The following is a 19,563-nucleotide window of genomic DNA, read 5'->3' as shown; positions in this document are numbered from 1 at the left end:
CAACCGTTCTCACCATGATGTGGCCGTATTATGCACAGGTGCGATTAGCGTCTCATTTCATCTTCTCATTTGGGAATTTGCTTATTATTCCAATCAAAATATCCATTTTTCAGAATCCAGATGCTCCTTTGCCACATGTCTATGATCAAATTGGATGGCATGAGATTAAATGGTACATTTTTGCAATCAAACGTATTGGCAGAACATTTGCCAGATCAGAAATGAAAGATCTAAAAAAGCAAGCGAAAAATCTATAATTTCAGAACAAAACATTGGTTTAAAAAAAACTTCAATTGTTCCTTTTCTCCAACATCGACAGGATTGTATCAGTTGGTGCTGTGTTTGCTTTGTGCACATTGTTATTAGTCGCAATGTTTCCATTGGCTCGCATTTTGTACGCATTGTCTACGGATGGTTTGTTGTATGCGCTATTTAAACGTGTAAATAAACGTACCAAAACACCGGTGAATTCAACACTTTTGTCAGGGTCATAACCGCTACGATGGTAACGATTTTTAATTTACAGCAACTGGTGAGCATACCACATTACATTACCATGAAGATGTTCTGAAAAATCAGTTTTAATCCAATTATATTGTAGGTTGATATGGTCGGCATAGGTAAACAAATTTGTTGATTGAAATTCACTTAACTTGTTCATAACTTCAAAATGCCATTTATACATGCAGGCACATTGATGGCATATACATTGGTTTCGATATGTATTTTGGTGTTGCGATATCAAGATGATGATGCATCATACGCAAACAAGCCACCGTCTATGCGATCAACCCTCTGGATTTTAGGGCAACTTTTAAAGTACCAGCAATACCGTTTTTACCATTGCTCAGTATTTTTGTTAATTTATATCTTATGTTCCAACTTGGCATCCATACATGGATTCGATTTATAAAAAGAAGACTTTTATTATTAGGGGAATGTTGTAATGAGTGGGCCACCACTTTCTATCAGGACTTATGTAGAGTAATATATATGATTGGATAGCTATTGACATTAGCTAAAAGTTCCTTGGGGCCGTATTATGTTATCTATCCAAAAAAAAAATTCCCAAAGTATTGATTTTTGGCACCCTAAAATTTTGTAGTAATGAGTGAGCCACCTGATAAAAATCCCAAAAATGTCTAAAAATCAAGTAAATGTCATAAAATACAAATGTTTATATTTATTTTAATGTATAGTTTAGGCGTTTGAAGCATCGAAATCCACGTCTTTTGGAAGTCATATTATTTACAGGTGAATTAGATTGTAGTCATATTTTCATCATTCGGATGAACGGAAATTTTACACTAATTGCATTTTATGACGTTTTTGCGGTGTGATAAAGTCAACACTACACTATACATGGGTTTTCGATCTCAATTTGATGTTTTCGGAGAAGAAAATAATGGATGGCCCACTCATTAAATTTAAAGCCGTTTTGATTGACTCACTAAAAAAATTTTACATCAAAATTGCTTCGAAATAATCCAAAATGATCGATATCATGGCCTGAGCTAACCAAAAAAACAAAATTCTACTTAAAAAATACAATTTTAAAACTTGTTTCGGGCTTCGGCAAAATTTACTTATTTATAAAAATGATTTTTTCCCACTATTTTTTTAACAATGGGTTTCTCCACTCAAAAAAACTTGCGATATATTCGAGATTTGCTATATAAAGGTTTTTTGATAAGGCGGAACCGTTAAAAATACTTGTTTGACATTTCGACTTTGATTTCATGGAAATCTGTTGGGTGGCCCACTCATTACAATATTACCCTATTATTATTTCTCTGTCAATTCGGGTCAAATTTATTGCAAAAAATGTCAATTTTGTACCCATTTTGTCGGATTTATTTTCCAATTTTGACAATTTTATGCAGAGATTACTATGGGATATTTTTATTCATATGGGATAGAAATATTACATAAAAATAACAGATATTTTTCCCGCGTTGTGTTGAGCGAAACGCATTAATACACAATAGCGATTCTGCACACACAGAGTCGCTGTTTCTTCGTTATACTCTTCACACTTACGATGAGCTGCGCAGAGCGTGCATGCACATGTTTCGCTCACTTCTTTCTTTGAACACTCTTCGTGTGTCAACACAATGTCTGTGTGTGTATCGCTTGTGCCATCATTTGTAAACGACGTCAATGAGCTGGGTACGAAGAGTGTCGATCGAAAGAAAAGAGCAAAACATATATATGCATGCATCGCGCAGCTCATTGACGTCGTTTACAAACGACGGCACAAGCGATACACACACAGGCATTGTTTTGACACACGAAGAGTGTTCAAAGAAAGAAGTGAGCGAAATATGTGAATGCACGCTCCGCGCAGCTCATCCTAAGTGTGAAGTGTTTAACGAAAAAACAGCGACTCTGTGTGTGCAGAATCGCTATTGTGTATTAATGCGTTTCGCTGAGCACAACGCGCGAAAAATATCTGTTATTTTCATGCGATATTTTTATCCCATATGAATAAAAATATCCCATAGTAATCTCTGAATTTAATTTTTATTATATTTGGGACAAGGAAAGCAAAACGGCTATTTTCACTGGTCGTATCACCAAATTCAATTGAAACAAAATTCATAAAGAAGGTTAATTATTTCCACTCAAACTGAGATTTTATAAAACAAAATTATGGATTTAAATTTTCGTGTTAGTACGAGTTAAACTCATCTATATTTTTGTGATAGTCATCACCTTTATGATAGAATTGAATGAAGTAAAAAAAATTATCCACATTATATTCTTACGTTGGACTGTATTCCATTTAAAGCGAACTCTTCGAAAATTATGTTAAATGAGAGAAAAAAAGTCTTTTCCCATCGAAATAAATAAGAAAGAAAAAGAAGCCTCATAATTTAAATAGCTATATATTTTACTTCAAAATGTTCAAATGTGTGGTCTAATTCAAAACTAAAAAAAAGGCCTTAATTTTGGACTAATATGTAAAAAATGAACTATATTAGAAAACTATATTCTCTTGAAATGTTACGTTACAGGTGACATTAGCATTTGTTGAGGTATGTCAATTTCAGCAATTTTTTTTCAACAGTTCATCTTTATGTAGGATATTTAAAATGAAACAATCATTTTGGGTTGTCATCACAAATGTAATGACTTTTTTTTCTTTTTAAATTTTTTTTTTACTTTTTTTCCAATTTTTACATTTTTTTTCTGGTGTTAAAGAAGATTGGGTTTAGGTACGCATGTGCATGATTAATTGTTAAGGTTGATAAAATATGCGTTGGTTAAAATATGTGTTAGTAACGTTAAATATGTAGATATGAACCGCCTATAAATTGTTCTAATGCCAACATTTACTTTTGGTTTATAGAAAAATAGGTAAAATAATTGAAAATAAAAACGACGTTCCGAATGACGTCAATGAAGAAGATTGTCCTGATTCATGTTTAAACAAAAAACATCGGATGGTCACGGATAATATTTGCTTTGATGGCATTTTTGCAATCCAATTGTTCGAAATTGATTGTGTTTCTGTAAAGAAATCAAATAAAATATACAATTATAGACCGAGGTTGAAATGCATTTCGAGCACAAATCTTTACGTACTCAACGTATTTTTTAGCACGAGCGGCAATCAAGTGTGCGTAATATGTTGGCGCTGGATAAGAAACGGCTCGGTTGCATCGAGTGAACATGTAGCAGAGCTGCAAATCAAAAACAAAGAAAATGTCCAATAAGTTTCAAAGCAAGTCTTTTGGAAGCTTAAGAAAAATTAAAATCAAATATGAATTATTGAATGTAGATGATTACATTGTTGGATAGCTCTTCTAGATCGTCAATTAAATGGTCTCCCTCATCCAATAGGATGCAATATTTCGTTGGCTTGGCAACACCTTGAATCGATTGATGCGAAACCAAAAGGAAATTATTCTCGTTTGGACGAATGATTTTGGTATCAACAATGGTGCCAACTGGAACATTATTAAATTTTCCGAAACCATCTTTGATCGGGAAGAATCGAGTATGGTGTCGCTTTTGAACAACCACCACGGTTAGCTCTTTACGTTTCTCATAACCTGGTTCGATTTCACGACAGGCTTGATCTATGGCACTTTTTTCGATAGCCATCACCTGATCAAATTGACCTTCGGAGACACCGTCTCGATAGTAGAAAATCTTGTCAGGAAGCACACCATTTTTGCTTTTGTAGAAGTTAAGATGGTCTTTTATCACTTCTTTGAAGTCCTGTATTATTTCAACGACCCTGAAAGCGGTTTTAGATGGGATGCGTGCGCCTTGAAGTCGCCAGTAAAATGCATATCGAAATGCATTTAAATCGTAAGATGCCGAAACACCGACAATGCTAAAAAATAAAAGGAATCATAGCATCAAGCATCAATTGTAATACAAATCATTTCAAATTCGAATATTTAAATTAATCATTTTGAGAATTCTTCTATAGTCAAAAAATAGTTTTACCTTGGTGTACTATGTTTCTGATCGGGCGACGGATGAGTGACATCGGCTCCAATAAACATGCACCGTTTTCCATTCAAAATTGGGCACGTTTGCAATTTATGATTGGTGCCGTTCAATTTTGCATTCACTTTGAGCAAAATATTGGATATGGTGGTACCACCTTTTCGCCTATCTTGAACAGTTTCATTAACTGTTTTACTTTTCATGCATTGAGTCAATACTCCGTGATCAATTTCGGCCATTTTCTTGATTTTACCATAAATTTGACCTCTGTCTGGTATGATGCAGAACAGCATCCTGATCGCCTTTTCCTCGGCAATCATCTGCAATTCTCCTCGAACACGTTTCCCCAATCCATCGTCTGGAACTGATCCAAAGAATTAAAATCGATATCTATGTAATACGAATCAATTCAGTATCTCACCAAATCTTTCATCACTTCGAACAACCGAATTCATGTACAAAGGATCTTTTGCCAAACACAATCCAACTGAGATACTGCTTCGGTGCAACTAATTTTCATGGAAACAAACTGTAGATAATTGTGTAAAAGAATGACTTGATTTAACTCACCATATTGCACAGTTCTCTTATTGTAGATTGATCGGTCGAGCAATCAGCGTTTAAAATACCCCATGTTAAACCATTTGCTGGCTTTTGATCGGTTAGCAGAAATTCCTCTTTAAACATATTCCAAACTCCATTCTTTGGTTCGATCACTTTGGAATTTTTATATTGAATCTTCGGCGGATCCAATTGTCTGGCCGCAACATCAACGAACTTATTACCGACATTCATACCAAAACCCGTTATAGCGGCCGATCTGTTGTGATTAATTTTGTTCAACAGTTCCATTATGCGTTCTTTTCGTGCGTCGGTAGTGGTAGCTGCAACGCGGATGATATTGCGCGTTTGGTTGTCGCTACATTTCTTGTTCGTCACCTGAAATGAGTGAATTCGAAACTTTTTAAATTTAAATCTGAACAAATAAATAGGATAAAGATCGGATTATTTCTACCTGTGCATCAGATATAGAACAGAATTCCATTGGAACAATTATATTATGATCTCTGTTGCCAAGTTTAAGACATGGTAGTTCTGGGTAGTTAATTCTCATTCTGCGACTATTGAAATAATCTAGAATAGTCGTTGGAACGTTATTAACATCAAATGTCATCAAAGATGGCTTCGCCTCGATGCTCATGAACTTCCGAATTGTTTTTGAACCCGAGCCCGGCTGAGTGTAACAAATATCCAATCCAGACAATTGTTTGGAAATCATATCTATCATCCTTTTTTCCAATGGTCTTTTAAAATCACGATCTTGCAATCGCATATCTTTCAGTAGATCGATGAAACTGTCATAACGCTTCGGGAACGCTTTGTGGCTGACGTCAACGTTCAAAAACAGTTCATCACCAAGCACCACACTTTGAAATAGGCCCAATCGAAGTTCGAATCCATCGCCCAAATAGAGCCGTTCGTTTCTAAGTGATGTCAACATATCAGATGGCAAGAAAAATGATCGACCACCAACAACACCACGTTCTAATCCTCTTTGATGAAATGCAGCCTGTGCAAAAAATTATCAAGTTACATATGAACTGATGTAAATGAAAGGATGAAACAAGTGTTTTACCTTCAAAATCACATCTAAGCCTTGCAAAGCTCGTTTTGCATCGACCGTTGGATCTTGGTAACTGTAATAAATTAGTAGTTTCATTGAAAAAATAATATCCAAGAGATCACTCGATTGAGTGATGGGATCACTTACCTTGTCAATGGACCCCTAAATGCAATTTGAGTATTATTTGCTTCTTGAATGTTTACTTCAAAATTCATTTCCTTTCCCGTTTCTGGATGAATTATTTTGATCTCGTGCACCAAATTGGTGGTTTCAAGTGGTTCAGAAGCGTATGCATTTCTACCACCATCGAATACAATGAAAACATTGGTTGCCGGAAAATTTGTCTCGACAAATTTTGTAAACACTTTTCCAAGTAATTTTTTTGGTCGCTCCGGATCAAAAGTCACATCGTAATGGTAAATATAATCAGGTATTGTCAATCCCCAAGATAATGGTACGTAGTTCGTTTCGATTTTGCCAAGGTTGCGGCCACGCGTGCCGTGACCTTTATATTTGACTGTTAGTCGGTCGATTCCTTGTTGTTTTAGTTCTTCCATCGTTGGAAGTTCAGGACGCTTTTGTTGCGGCTTAGTGCCGCCACCTGATGCGGCCGCTGATTTTTTCGGTTGCATTGCTTGAGTGGATTCAGCTCGTGGAAATCCACTTTTTTGTGGTTGCTGAGACCGAGCACCTTCTTGAATTTGATGTTGTTTATCATGTCGATCTTGATCTTGTAGACATTGTGCTCGATTCGCTTCCGAACGGAATTGCTTTTGTTGTTCTTGATGCCAAACGTTTTTCTGTTGAGTTGGCGGCCTTTGCTCAGTGCGCCATTGCATCTGATGCTGTTTCAGACTGGTTTTTCCTTCATCTCGTTGTTGGACATTTCCAGCTTGACTCCCACCAGCCACTGGCCATTCACTTTGATATTGCTGTGCCGACGATCGAACTTGTTGCTGAGATGGAACAACAGCCTGTTTTTGTTTTTGTTGCCGCTTTTGTTCAGTCGATCTTGGTTGTTCCACTTGACTTCCAGCAGCTATTGGCCATTCGCTTTGCTGCTGATGTGGTCGGCTATGTTGCTTGGATTGGACAGTACTTTGGGATTGCTGAGACCAGGTACCTTCTTGAATTTGATTTTGTTTATCGAGTCGTGTCAATTGGCCTTGATCTTGCGAACGGTTTTTCTCTTGTTGATGCCAAACATTTTTCGGTTGAGTTGGTGCCTTTTGTTCAGTGCGCCATTGCATCTGATGCTGTTGCAAACCATCCCCATTCCGTTTCAGACTAGATTTTCCCTCATCTCGTTGTTGGACATTTCCAACTTGACTCCCACCAGCCACTGGCCATTCACTATGTTGCAGAGTTCGACTTTGCTGCTGAGATTGAACAGCACTCTGCTGCTGCTGCTGCTGTTGAGCCTGTTGTTGCTGCTGTTGAGGCTGTTGTTGCTGTTGCTGCTGTTGCCGTTGTTGTTGGCTTTGAGCATGAGCAGTCTGCTGAGTCTGCTTCGATTCTTGCGTAGAATTCGCATTCTTTTTATTTTCTAAAAATGATTTAGAAATTTTAAAAATTTCCATCACAAAAAAGCCATTTAAATATTGACGTAATGCCGTGAATTATGATACGCTGCAGTCACACGATCAACATCATTGTCGACACATTACATTGAAAAGTGATAACGTTGTTGCTCGTGTGGCTGGACCTTTTCAATTTATTTTACAAAAAAAGTGATGAAATTCATACATTAACTGGAGTAACTGTCGAGATAAGAAAATGCATACAGTCTCAAATGACTCATTTTTTCTAACCAGGCCAATTGCCACTATTTTACGAGCAATAAATTTTACTTTTTTTTCGTTTGTTTTTGCATTTGCATTGCTTTATGAAGTACTATGCGTCATCTTCTCATATTGCGCGTGAAAAAAATATGAATTTCGTCATCTTTCAGAAAAATTGTGCAATAGTTTCAGTAGCACAGTAGATGCTCAATATATTGATATTCCTTTTTATTTATTACAATTATCACAATTTCGATTTCGAAATATGTATATATTCTAATAAAAATGTTAATATGCCAGAAAATAATTCCTATTTTGAGAATAATCTTGACACAATTTCTGAATGCATCTTGTTACTTACTATTCTTTTTGCCCATGATGATATTCGGGATATTTTATTAATTGATTGACGCTGTTCAATTAGGTTTAGTTATTTTTCAATTTAGTTTCCAATTATTCACTCAAAATGTTAGGTGTTGATACAATGAGTTTTTTTGAAATAGTTAAATTTTCCACTTTTCAACAAAGCACTTTATAAAACCGGTTTACTGCGTTCGGTTTGCAAGTTTCAGTCGTAATGATGAAATGCGTACGACTTTCGAGAGAACAATACGAGTATTGGTCTTAGCATAAAACAGCACCATACAAATGAATATTTACACTAGACCGCTATTATGTGTGTTCGCGGATTTCGTATAGCCGCATTCGCAACTTGTTTCATGTGTGTAGTTCGGTATATAAGTATTGGCGCCGCTTATACTTCACTCGCTCAGTAGTAATACACAATGACGCTATAGTCGAACAATGTATACATTGTCAATACGTTTAAAAGTCTCTGAAATCATTGTGAAATAAACAACAGCTTTCAATTACGTCTACTCTCGTCATTGGCATTTAACGGGTGCACTCTTTTCGCTGTTTTCAACTGCATTATTCGCAGTTTCTATAATTTTCCAAAAGATATATTGATCTGGGGAATCAAAGCTTCATTGATCTGTTCAAAAACCCATGAATAAAAAACTGATATTTGAATCGCTAGACGGATTGATGCAATGCAATTTTTCTGTTTAACGAAATTTCCCTGAAAAAAAATTCTGGAAAAGTGACTCACAAAAAAAATCTTGAGCTGAGTGAAAATGCAAACAATTACAGTTTGTGGAGGTTTGCTTGCTTTATTCCTGGGCATATTCTTGGTGTGTATATATGGCACCATTACCAGCAAAAAAAAGAAATCATTCACGCGGTGAAAAGTATGAAAAGGGCGTCAGTTTGAAGATAGCTCCCATTATCACTTTAAATGTTTTCTCATGAATCAATTGAGACATTGAGTCTCAAAACGAGCTGAACCAATTTTTCGTAGCAAATAAATTCCGTTTTAATGTCCCATTTTAAAAATCCGTTAACCCAATTAATTGCCAACACAGAGGCAAAAATCAACGTGAGAATTATTTCATGTTTCATTCCAAAATCTTATGAAATTAGCATAAAAAAACTTTATTCTTCAACGATATGAGCTCAACAACAATGACAACAACTGAGGAAGTCAATAATTTAGGTTTATAAAAATATTTTTGCGTATTAAATTTAATTAGTGCCTTAGGAGAGACTGACTTCCAGGTGATATCGTACTGAGCTCATTCAAAAGAAGTATGCATTCTTTAACTCGCTGAATCGAATCGTTAAATTATTCAAAAAAAAATCCGAAATAATTTTCGTAAAAAAAGTTGGCATGCTTTTATGTTAACATCTACAGCAATTGATTGTTATCTCGAAAGCCAGATATTCATGACATCGGTTAAAATGGAAGTTCCTTTGAGAAAAGAAACAATTTATATAAAATCAAGCCCATAAGTATGCAATCTATGCAACGGATTGGTATGAACAAACGTCAAAAACGATTTCTCCCTATCCATTTGGATTTTTATATTTCAAGCAGTATTATACCGCCCTGCAACAAGTGTCACATTTGTTATTTGTTGTCAATCTCTCTTCTCCCCTCTCTAATCAACGCGAATATAAATCGTAAACGTGTATAAGCTACTGAGAATATTTTGCTTGCATATTATCAGTTTAAAGTAGATGTTGTTTTGAAATGAACGAATTACTGCCATACAAAATTGAATATTCTGAGGGCGACCGAGACTGTGAAAGGTGCAAAAAGCGAATTTCACAACGTGCTTTACGGATTGCAATACTGGTCCCGGTGAGATCTCTTATATTGTTCTGTAGCATCAATTTTGTGTTGAGTTAAATTCATCATTTTAATAATTTCTATCGGTTTTTTTTGCAAGAATTGTTATTCGCTAGTTCAGTGTTGTGTGTAAATTTGTTGGGATTAGTGCAGTGCTGTTCAAACTATTGGCCACTTGGCTACTTGTGGCCACGAAATTCCGTTTGAAAATTCTTGCTTTGCAAGACAAAAATGATAGAAAGATCAACATTGTGGCAATGACAATAAAATCAGTAGTTTGTTCATTGAATTTTCCTGTTCTAAATATGCACATTTTTCTTTTTTTTTTAAACTTGGCTCGATCTCATGGCCACCGAAGTGGCCACCGAAGTGGCCACGCTGAAAAAAAAGTTTGGACACCACTGGATTAGTATACTATAAGACATGAAAAGTAGTCTCTATGTATATTTATTATTTTGGAAAAAGAATATATAAATTTTTTCAGTGATATACGAGATATAAAGTATATTCCGACTTTGTTATCGGAATCTTACATGATCTTTTAACTGGGATTGACAGAAAAAATTCAATACATAATAATTACGTGCCACGCTGATGGAATTTGAATAACCAATGTGAATACGTATATTTTATTCAATGAAATCCAAACAGTGATCACTGATAAGTCACATACAGAGATGATGAAATCAGAGAATAATTCCAGCATACAGAATTGAATTGTGATTAGATGAATTCTCAGCATTTTAAATATATCTATGTTGAAATAATTCTCTGGATGAAATTCATTATCGTTCACTTTGTTCATCTCTAGTCAAATGAGGGCAGCTTTCAACGTCCGGAATGGTATCATAGCAATTGTTTTTTTAAGATTCGCCGCCCAGCCACTCAAACGGAATTCAGTGGATTCGAATATTTGCGTATTCATGATCAAAATGCAATAAAAATCCAATTAGGTACGTCCAATTCTTCGTTCTTCTGGTTACAAATCCCAAGTCCATGTTCATTGAATTTATTTTTGTATTGGTTTTTTTTAAATAAGGTGGACACGACAACGAATCGAAAAATATGGTTAAAATGACCAGTGTTAAAGTTGAATATGTAAAAACTAATCAAGAATCGTGTGCCGAATGCCAACGAAATATAGCTAAAGGTAAAATGCGTTTCGAAGCCGTGTCAAATGATGAAAATGAAAATGTAAACTCGAAATTGTATCACGTCGGTTGTTTTGATCGCCTGAGATCAAAGCTGAAGTGGCTAAATTTAGCTGAATCCATAATTGGTTTCCAAAAACTAACTGATGAGGATAAAGAATTTATCAAGAAGCGGTTCTCGTAAGTTTGTTTTTTCATCGAATGAATCGGAATGAATAGATTTGAAAAAAAAAATCGTTTGATAATTTTAAATGTTCTCCTTGGTTCAAACAGGGTGATAAAGTCAAATTCCGCAAGTAAATGTGGTTTGAAAAGAGTAGACATTGTTCCAAACGCCATGTAAGTTTTTTAGAAATAGTTTGACCGCCGACCCGGCGTATTCTAGTTTGTTTTTATTCTTCTCAATTTCAAGAGCGCGCAACAACAGCCAACCTCTGCGTAATATGGAATTCATGGCAATTGAGAGTTGGGCAAAAAGGAAAGAAATCGAAAGGATTGTCGAAAGGATGGGAGGAAAGGTTGTGAGCAGAATACATAGAAAATTGGCAGCTGTAATTTCCAATCAAGAAACTCTGGAAAAAATGGGAAGAATAATTGTTATCGCCAAGAGTTACAACATTCAAGTCGTTTCAGAGAATTTTTTAATCGAAGCACAGCACAGTGATCCACTTTGGTATATCAAAAATTACAGTCTGTCTAAGTGGGGAGGTGATGTATGTAACACATTATATACCAAACTGGTTTACATATGATAAAAATAATAATCTATTTCAGCCGTACGCTCGCATTGAATCGAACAAAAAATTGGCGGACATCAAATCCCCTCCACCAACTGCAGCTATTCATCAATCAAAAGGTACTCATTGAATTTCGAAAAATATATTCATTTTTTGAACAATGCTATTAAACCATTTGAATAAATTATATCGCCTTCATAATATTCTTTTCAATCAATAGACCAAAATGGTACTAATGGAAAAAGCCGACGGAATGAAAATGGAATAGTACCATGGCGGGAAGAATCAACAATGAATAAAAAAGCAAATAATTTGAAAACAGTCAATCAACATGACTCAGATGATAAGCCCGATCCAGGTAATGACAATCAGACTTTTGTTAGACTTTTCTTGAACGATAAAATGACACCCCCAAAAAAAACGATTTAAACCTATAGTTCAATAGAGTGTTTTTTCTAAAACTGAGATAGAACAAATGTCCCATATGTTTAACTCTTACTCTCAGGTTGTCGCATATTGTAATTTCAATAAGAGAATTTATTTGTTTTAGATTCCAAAGATCAAAATAATGACACCACTTCAGAGTTGCAATTGTTATTGACTACAGCTCATACTTCTTCTGATGGGGTTATGAATCGGATTGAGGTACCCAATTGAAATGTTGATTTATTAGACCATTTTATAAAAAAATGAGTTTATATTTGTTTTTATAGGGATTGAACGTGTTTTGTAATCATTACAAGAACGTGAAAGAATCTGAAATCAATGGTGACAATTCGGAGTCTTTATGCTCCTATTTTGGCGGTTTAAATGATGTATTAACGCAGTTTAAAACAATGCTTGACGAATTGGACGTGAAACATAGTGGAATTAAGGTGATGCGAGAGAATGTCGAAAACTTGAACCGATATTTGGAAACGGGTATGTTGAATATTTACATAGTGTAACCACTTATTTTGCGTGATGAACATTTTTACCGAAACAATTGTTCCTTCTTATAGCCAAAGTCTTGATTGAGACGAAAAAGTTCTCAGAGGCGGTTGAAATTTACACTACAGCACTCGATATGAAGCTATTAAACACGATGTCCACCTTTGAGCTCTTGTTCGAGCGTGCGTTCGCCAATTCCAAGACTGGAAACTTTCGTAACGCAATCGATGATTGTACCAAGGCATTGTCCATCAATTCAGCTCATATCAATTGTAAATTGCTGCGAGCCCAATGCTATTATTATCTTGAGAATTTTGAAGCATGCATTCGAGATTACGAGTCGGTACAAAGTTCCACCGAAATTCAAGAAAACACTGAAAGACTCGATGAAGTGAGCTCAAAACTCGAAAGTGTTAGAAATGAAATGCAACGAAAACTAGCTGAAGATAAAAATTCTACCGGAAAACGCCTAGTTTCATCACTCAAATATCATGCAGCTAAGAAATTTTTTTCAGAAGCGATTGAATTATGGCCAGACAATGTAATTTACTATCAAAATCGTTTGAATTGCTTAATTCGAATGGGAGAATACAAACGGGCTCTACAAGATTGTCAACGTATTATTTCTATCAATCCAAATTGTGGGTTTGCATATGAGCGGCAGGCTAAGTGTTGTTTAATTCTCGGTGACTATGATGGTGCTGAACGAGCGAATAAAAAACTTGAAGAGCATCCCACTTATGTAACAGTTTGCAATAAATACAAAGATTTGTGCGTTCGGTTAAGACAATCTGAAAATGTCGCCAATCAAAACTATCAAAGTCAGAGATTTTCGCTTGCAGGTAGGTATACTGAATATATTTCAAATTTTAAAAAAGAATTCTTTCAAAATAATGGATAACCTTTTTTTTAGTTCATGCAATTAATCGAGGCTTAAATATCTTGCCCGAAAGTGTGCATCTCAAATTGCTGAAAGCTGAGTATTGTATGCACCTTGGTCAACTCGAGGTATAATAACTCCTATGAAAAATGCCTTCTCATAAGACATGAAAATCTATGTATACATTTTATAAATCGCAGGAAATACGAAAACTGGAAGTTGTGCCGGATATTGCATATGCCGATCGGTGTTATCTGAAATGCCTCTGTTTCAACCATCAAGGAAATTTAAAACAGGCCTTATCGCAATTATCGAAGGGGCTTGAAGATGATTCCAGCCATGACAGATGTAAATTAATGCAAACAAAACTCAAAAATATTATCAAGAAGAAAACAAATGGTGCGCCGTGTATTCATTACAACTTTTATCATATTTTCTCAACTTAACTTGAAACTTGTATCTTAGGAGATGATTTGTTTGCTGAACAAAAATATCGTGAAGCGGTTGCAAGTTACACAGAAGTACTGGAAAATATATCATTCAAAAATGAATTTGTGTTTAAAATTTTGAATAGTCGGGCCTCAGCACAACTTAATCTGTTAGAACACGATCTTGCGCTCAGTGATTGTATCAAAGCACTAAATATCAAACCGAATCACATTGATACTCTCCTAATCCGGGCAGAATGCTATCAATCGATTGATAATTTTGATGGTGCCATCAAAGATTACAAGAGTGCATTGAGCAATGGACGAATCAATAGCCAACAGATGGACGATATTCAATCAAAAATCAAAATGGCACAGAGGCACAAAGATGCAAGTGAAAAGAAACGTGCTGGCGATGAGAAATTCGCTTTGAATAACATGCCATTCGCATTAAAGGACTATGACGATGCTATTGCTTTGTGGCCAGAGAATGTTTCATATTACGATAAACAAGCCGCTTGTTACGTGAGAATGGGAAACTACAATAAAGCCATTGAAATTTATAAGCTAGCGTTGACAATCAACAGTAGTCACTGTGAAGGTCACTATGGCCTAATCAAAATGTATATAGCACTGGGCGATGTCTTTTCCGCTGAAAGAACTATCCAAAATTCTTTCGAATTTGTACCGAAAAATGATTATGTCATTAACAAGTACAAACGAGAATGTACGGATTTAAAAGCATTAGAGGAAAAGGCAATGGAATGTTATAACAAGAAGGATTTTTCATCTGCACGTAAGTCAACTTAATCGGAAAATCTCCGATGATACTAGATTTTGATTTTCTATTTGCAGTTTCTAAGATTGATTTGGCACTAAAAAGTGCACATCGAAGCCTTAAATTTAAATTGTTGAAAGGGGAATGCCTTGCTTTACTTGAACGTTATGAGGTACAATAAATCTTAAATAGGGCATTCAATTGAAAATGTAATATTCTACATGAATTTATTTAATTTCAGGAAGCAGAGCAAATCGCCATAGTATGCCAAATGTCCGATCCGAAAAATGCAGATGTCGTTTATATCCGTGCCTTATGCTGGTACCATAAAAATTGGCAGGAAGGAATCAAACATTTGAAAAATGTAATCCTTCTGGATCCGGATCATAAAAAAGCAAAATCGTTGCTCCGAAATGTAAAGAATTTTGGGGAGAAGGAAAAACTTGGTAATTTTAGTTTAAAAAAAAAAATAAATTTTATTTCTCTAACAAAATTTTATTTCTGTAGCTAACGAAATCTTTCAACGAGAACAATATCGAGAAGCAATTGGAGAATTCGCTGAAGCTCTCGAAATGTGTCCGAAAGATAACAAACTTATTGCAAATTTATTGTACAATCGGGGTTCAGCCAACTTAAAAATTGGACTTCTTCGTGATGCAATCAAAGATTGTACGAAAGCAATGTCAACTGACCAATCCATCTACGCTAAAGCTTTGCGTATTCGTGCCCAAAGTTATAAGCACATGAGAAATTTCTCGAAATGCGTTAACGATTACGAGGAGTTAGTAAGACTTGAAAACACTACAATGGACCGAACGATGCTAATTGATGCGAAGATGAACTTAGCAAAATCTCGATCAAACAACTATTATGACATATTAGATATTCCAAAGACTGCCACTGCACCTGATATTAAGAAAGCATACCGCAAACTCTCATTAATTCATCATCCAGATAAACATGCAGATGCATCGGAGCAAGAGAAACATGAGCAACAGGAAATATTCAAAAAGATAAACGTTGCTTACGAAACTCTATCGAAACCCACGAAAAAAATGTATTACGATCAAGAAAATTGAACATTATAAATTGTTATGCATTTTAATTCATTGAAAATAAGACTTATGGTTCAATGAATGCAATTTTGGTCATTCGATGTAATTGATATTAAACTATTTTACCTCTCCTTCCATTTTCGAAACTTTCTTGAAGCAATAAAGACATAACAATTGAAAATTAGAATTAAACTTATTGCATTTTTTTTATTTAGTGGTAATACGATTGGTTTCGCATAGAAAAATCAAATTTGAATCTTTTATGTACTATGAAAAATATGAGGTTTGTACTTATAATTTTATGAACGGAAACTTATTTTGGTAAATAATTTGCAGCTTTCATTGATTCATAATAAATATTACTAATTACACTCGATTGGATTTTATCTATGTATATGAATAGCAATTGGTTTGAAATTACCACACAATCATCGTAGTCGGTAGTCAGTTGACCTCCCTCACACTAGTCACATTTAATAAATGTGGAGAAACAAATCAATGCGCAGTACACATTGTATTCAAACCTCTTTAATCAGTCGATTTAATCCGAATCGATGAAAATATCACACAATTAGGCTAAAGAATCTATCTGTGTTACCATGCAATAGTTTAATATCAAATACAATCGATAAAAATCTGTAATTTTTGTATTTCATATTCATTTTTCAAGAAAAGTTCTATAGTATTCTTTATTTTCTTTGAAGAGGTGAAGGCCGAATTTCGAATATGAATCATCGAAACATTTTCAAGTCGAACATTTTTACAAAAATTCCAATCAGCAATAAGACATGCCTCGCCGACTGCTACCCTTTTAAAAACGATATTAATGCTTTGTTTCCGTCTAGATGGAACTCATCGCCGATTCGGAGGTTTTTCACGGAGTATTGTGATAACAGCAATATTCATGGCTTGCGATATTTTTTCTTGGGAAAATTACCTATACTAAATACTTCAAAAGCTCAACATTAACTGAAACGTTCTCTGTATGAACAAACTGCAAGCAATTCCCCGAACATCGTTGCGATTATTTATAATTTAATACTAAACTGCATTTGTTACATGATTATGTGTATTTATATTGATATTCCCCGGAAAACGGTAGAAAATATGGAAACACGTTGAATGATCGACCACCTGCACACAAAAAATAAGCGCATATTTCACGTATTTAACACTTTTATTACGTGAAATTACGTGCAGAAAGTTCTACCGAATTCCCACAATACTTATTATAACAGCACATAATAATGTATTGAAAATAGTGGATAATTCCAGTCATTCAACAAAACTAAATTTTGAAAAAGATGCGCTATCTCTAACGATTAAGCGTTGACATTTGCAGATATATGGTTCATATGATTGGTCATATCAATTTGTGTCATTAAAATAATCGATTAATTATAACTTATAACTATTTGAATGTAGGTGGGTTCATGATTGGTCAATTTGTAGCATTGTAAAAAGATCAGGTTTGTAATTGTAATCTCACATCCCGACGCCGGACACAATTATCACTCATTTTGCGTCTCAAACTAGACACAAACAATATTGGCCTTAAACGAATGTATTGTATTTAAATGAAAAAATAACTTTTATCCCAGTTCGATTAATGCTAATTTGTGGTGATTATTGTGCCTAATAACTGAACGTACATTGTATCAACTTAATCATTTTTTTCATTAATTAAGAATTTAATTGCAAATGATAGACTATAAGAGAGGTTGCATTACAGTTGGAATGATCAGTTTATTAAAAGCAATCAGCCCAAGCAGTGAATTTCACGAAATGAAGTTTGAAGAACAGAGTTTTGTTGTTGTTGGTGCAGCTCGCACCGGTGGTATTGGTCTTAATTTTGTGAGGGAACTTTTGGCTATCGGAGTTGAAGTAAATATACATAAAATATGACTTTTCAAAGGATATCACGAAAAATTTTTTTTTTTTCACACAGAAAATTGCCGTATTCGATGTTGCTGATCCAAGCGAAATCAATAAACTGAAGATGCAATTCGGCGATAAAGCCATTTTATTTCACAAAGTTGATGTTCGCAACAAGACCGAAATTGAGACAGCATTCAAAGAAGTAGTCATGACATTTGGATATGTAGATGTGTTGGCAAATATCGTGGGAATTTGTGATGAGACCAAAATTGAAGACACAATTCATGTAAATCTCGTACGTTTTCAATACAAAGCCAATATTTTATTCCATAAGCTTTTCATAGGTTCATATTTTTCTTAGTGTGGGATGATTTATAGTACTTTGATCGGGATTGATCAAATGAGTGTGAAAAATGGTGGTCACGGAGGTATGATTGTGAATGTCGCTTCAGTTGCAGGCCTAGACCCTTTTCATCGATGTCCCGTATATTCTTCTAGTAAGAGCGGAGTGGTTGCATTCACAAGATCACTTTCCGATAAGATATTGACTTCAGAATTCGGGATAAAATTTGTTCTTATATGCCCGGGTAGTACAAAAACTGAATTGTTGAAAGACACATTACCGAAAATGTTCGGAACTTATGATGGTGGCGAGGAATATAACCGAATAATGGCAGAATATGGGAGTCAAACGTAAGAATTTATTGAACTTTTTTATGAAGTTGTATTTTTCAAAAAATCAATTGATATTTCAGAGCGGAAGAATGTGCTAAGAGTATGATACAAGCATTGAAAGAATCGGAAAATGGATCCACGTGGATTTTAGATAGAGCTAAACACACAGCTGTGAATTTTTGTCAGTATTACCAAATGGATTAGTGTATCGTAATTTTACGCTGATGTACTCACAACTCTATTCGTTTCTAATGTCCACGCAATATTATGAAACTTACTCATAAATTCAACTTTCACTCTAACCAAGGGTGCAAATTGTGAATAAAAAATGTGTAAATAAAGAAATCCTTGTAATTAAATCACGACACAGATACTTAAAGAAAACCATGATGACGTCAGTTACCGTCAACCATTCTCGGTTGGAGGAAAAGTGATCATTAGTCGAGCTTCTCCAGAAAATCGACTCCGTAACGGTTCTCTTATATTTGAGTACTACTCGATGAGTACACTTGCTATGTCTGTTAATAAATTTGCCGACCACTCTGAGCTTGCGAGAAAAAGAAGGAGCATTCATTCGAATGATCGATAATTTGTTTAGCAATCTAATCAATCAACAAGTAAAAATTGGATTCATTTTCTCCGCGTAATCTATTCGATGTGAACTTTTATCACAAGCTAGCAACGGCAATACATTCGAGTAACTCAGACAGGGTATGTGTTGTACTTAGCCTATATTGCCTGTACACTTGTTATTTCAATAACACATTTAAACCATTTTTATAAGCGTAGTACGAAGAAAACTCAGAACTGCCACTTGGTTTCTCGTTTTTTTCATTGTTTCTACAATATAAATGGATTTTTTCTTGATTATTATTCAAATAAACACCAATTAGAAAGAACCAGTTTTTTTTGTTCAATCTATATTCTAACTAAGGCTAAAAAAAAATATTTATTTAAAAACGTCATTTTCGGAGTTTTTCATTGTTTTCAC

The 19,563-nt window shown here is 34.9% G+C and overlaps 3 protein-coding genes and 1 pseudogene across 4 annotated transcripts; 3 read left to right on the top strand and 1 right to left on the bottom strand.

Annotated features, from left to right (window-relative positions):
• LOC129567833 (cationic amino acid transporter 2-like) overlaps positions 1–987 on the top strand; it is a 2,541-nt pseudogene extending 1,554 nt beyond the window's left edge.
• A 2,120-nt stretch (positions 988–3,107) lies between these two features.
• Positions 3,108–8,863, bottom strand: LOC129567773 (protein argonaute-2-like). Its single transcript, XM_055445041.1, has 10 exons — positions 8,231–8,863; positions 6,236–7,634; positions 6,101–6,161; positions 5,480–6,034; positions 5,035–5,403; positions 4,886–4,973; positions 4,462–4,828; positions 3,793–4,345; positions 3,589–3,686; positions 3,108–3,513 (listed from the first exon to the last, which is right to left on the bottom strand). The coding sequence occupies exons 1-10, from the start codon at positions 8,244–8,246 to the stop codon at positions 3,429–3,431; spliced, it is 3,591 nt and encodes a 1,196-aa protein (XP_055301016.1). The 5' UTR covers positions 8,247–8,863; the 3' UTR covers positions 3,108–3,428.
• Positions 8,864–9,781: 918 nt separating this feature from the next.
• Positions 9,782–16,211, top strand: LOC129567771 (uncharacterized). The gene is made up of 16 exons (XM_055445038.1): positions 9,782–10,072; positions 10,872–11,013; positions 11,100–11,391; positions 11,485–11,550; positions 11,624–11,924; positions 11,986–12,067; positions 12,169–12,306; positions 12,499–12,593; positions 12,662–12,869; positions 12,950–13,720; positions 13,792–13,886; positions 13,959–14,157; positions 14,224–14,982; positions 15,042–15,136; positions 15,206–15,410; positions 15,472–16,211. The coding sequence occupies exons 1-16, from the start codon at positions 9,962–9,964 to the stop codon at positions 16,041–16,043; spliced, it is 4,131 nt and encodes a 1,376-aa protein (XP_055301013.1). The 5' UTR covers positions 9,782–9,961; the 3' UTR covers positions 16,044–16,211.
• A 1,182-nt stretch (positions 16,212–17,393) lies between these two features.
• On the top strand, positions 17,394–18,904 carry LOC129567772 (alcohol dehydrogenase-related 31 kDa protein-like). 2 transcript variants are annotated; one of them, XM_055445040.1, is made up of 4 exons: positions 17,394–17,903; positions 17,968–18,183; positions 18,259–18,590; positions 18,653–18,904. In XM_055445040.1, exons 1-4 carry the CDS (start codon positions 17,721–17,723, stop codon positions 18,774–18,776), a joined length of 855 nt encoding a protein of 284 aa, XP_055301015.1. In that variant the 5' UTR covers positions 17,394–17,720; the 3' UTR covers positions 18,777–18,904. The 2 variants fall into 2 exon arrangements, with proteins under 2 accessions (XP_055301015.1, XP_055301014.1); XM_055445039.1 differs by having other exon boundaries at positions 17,397–17,903; positions 17,968–18,192.
• The last annotated feature ends 659 nt before the right edge of the window (positions 18,905–19,563 follow it).

Source organism: Sitodiplosis mosellana, unplaced genomic scaffold (assembly GCF_009176505.1).
Source record: "Sitodiplosis mosellana isolate CC-2019 unplaced genomic scaffold, AAFC_SMos_1.0 Smas_scaffold_12, whole genome shotgun sequence".
Lineage (NCBI taxonomy): Eukaryota > Metazoa > Arthropoda > Insecta > Diptera > Cecidomyiidae > Sitodiplosis > Sitodiplosis mosellana.
The sequence above is the reverse complement of the archived record's forward strand: the minus strand, read 5'-3'. Positions and strand labels throughout refer to the sequence as shown.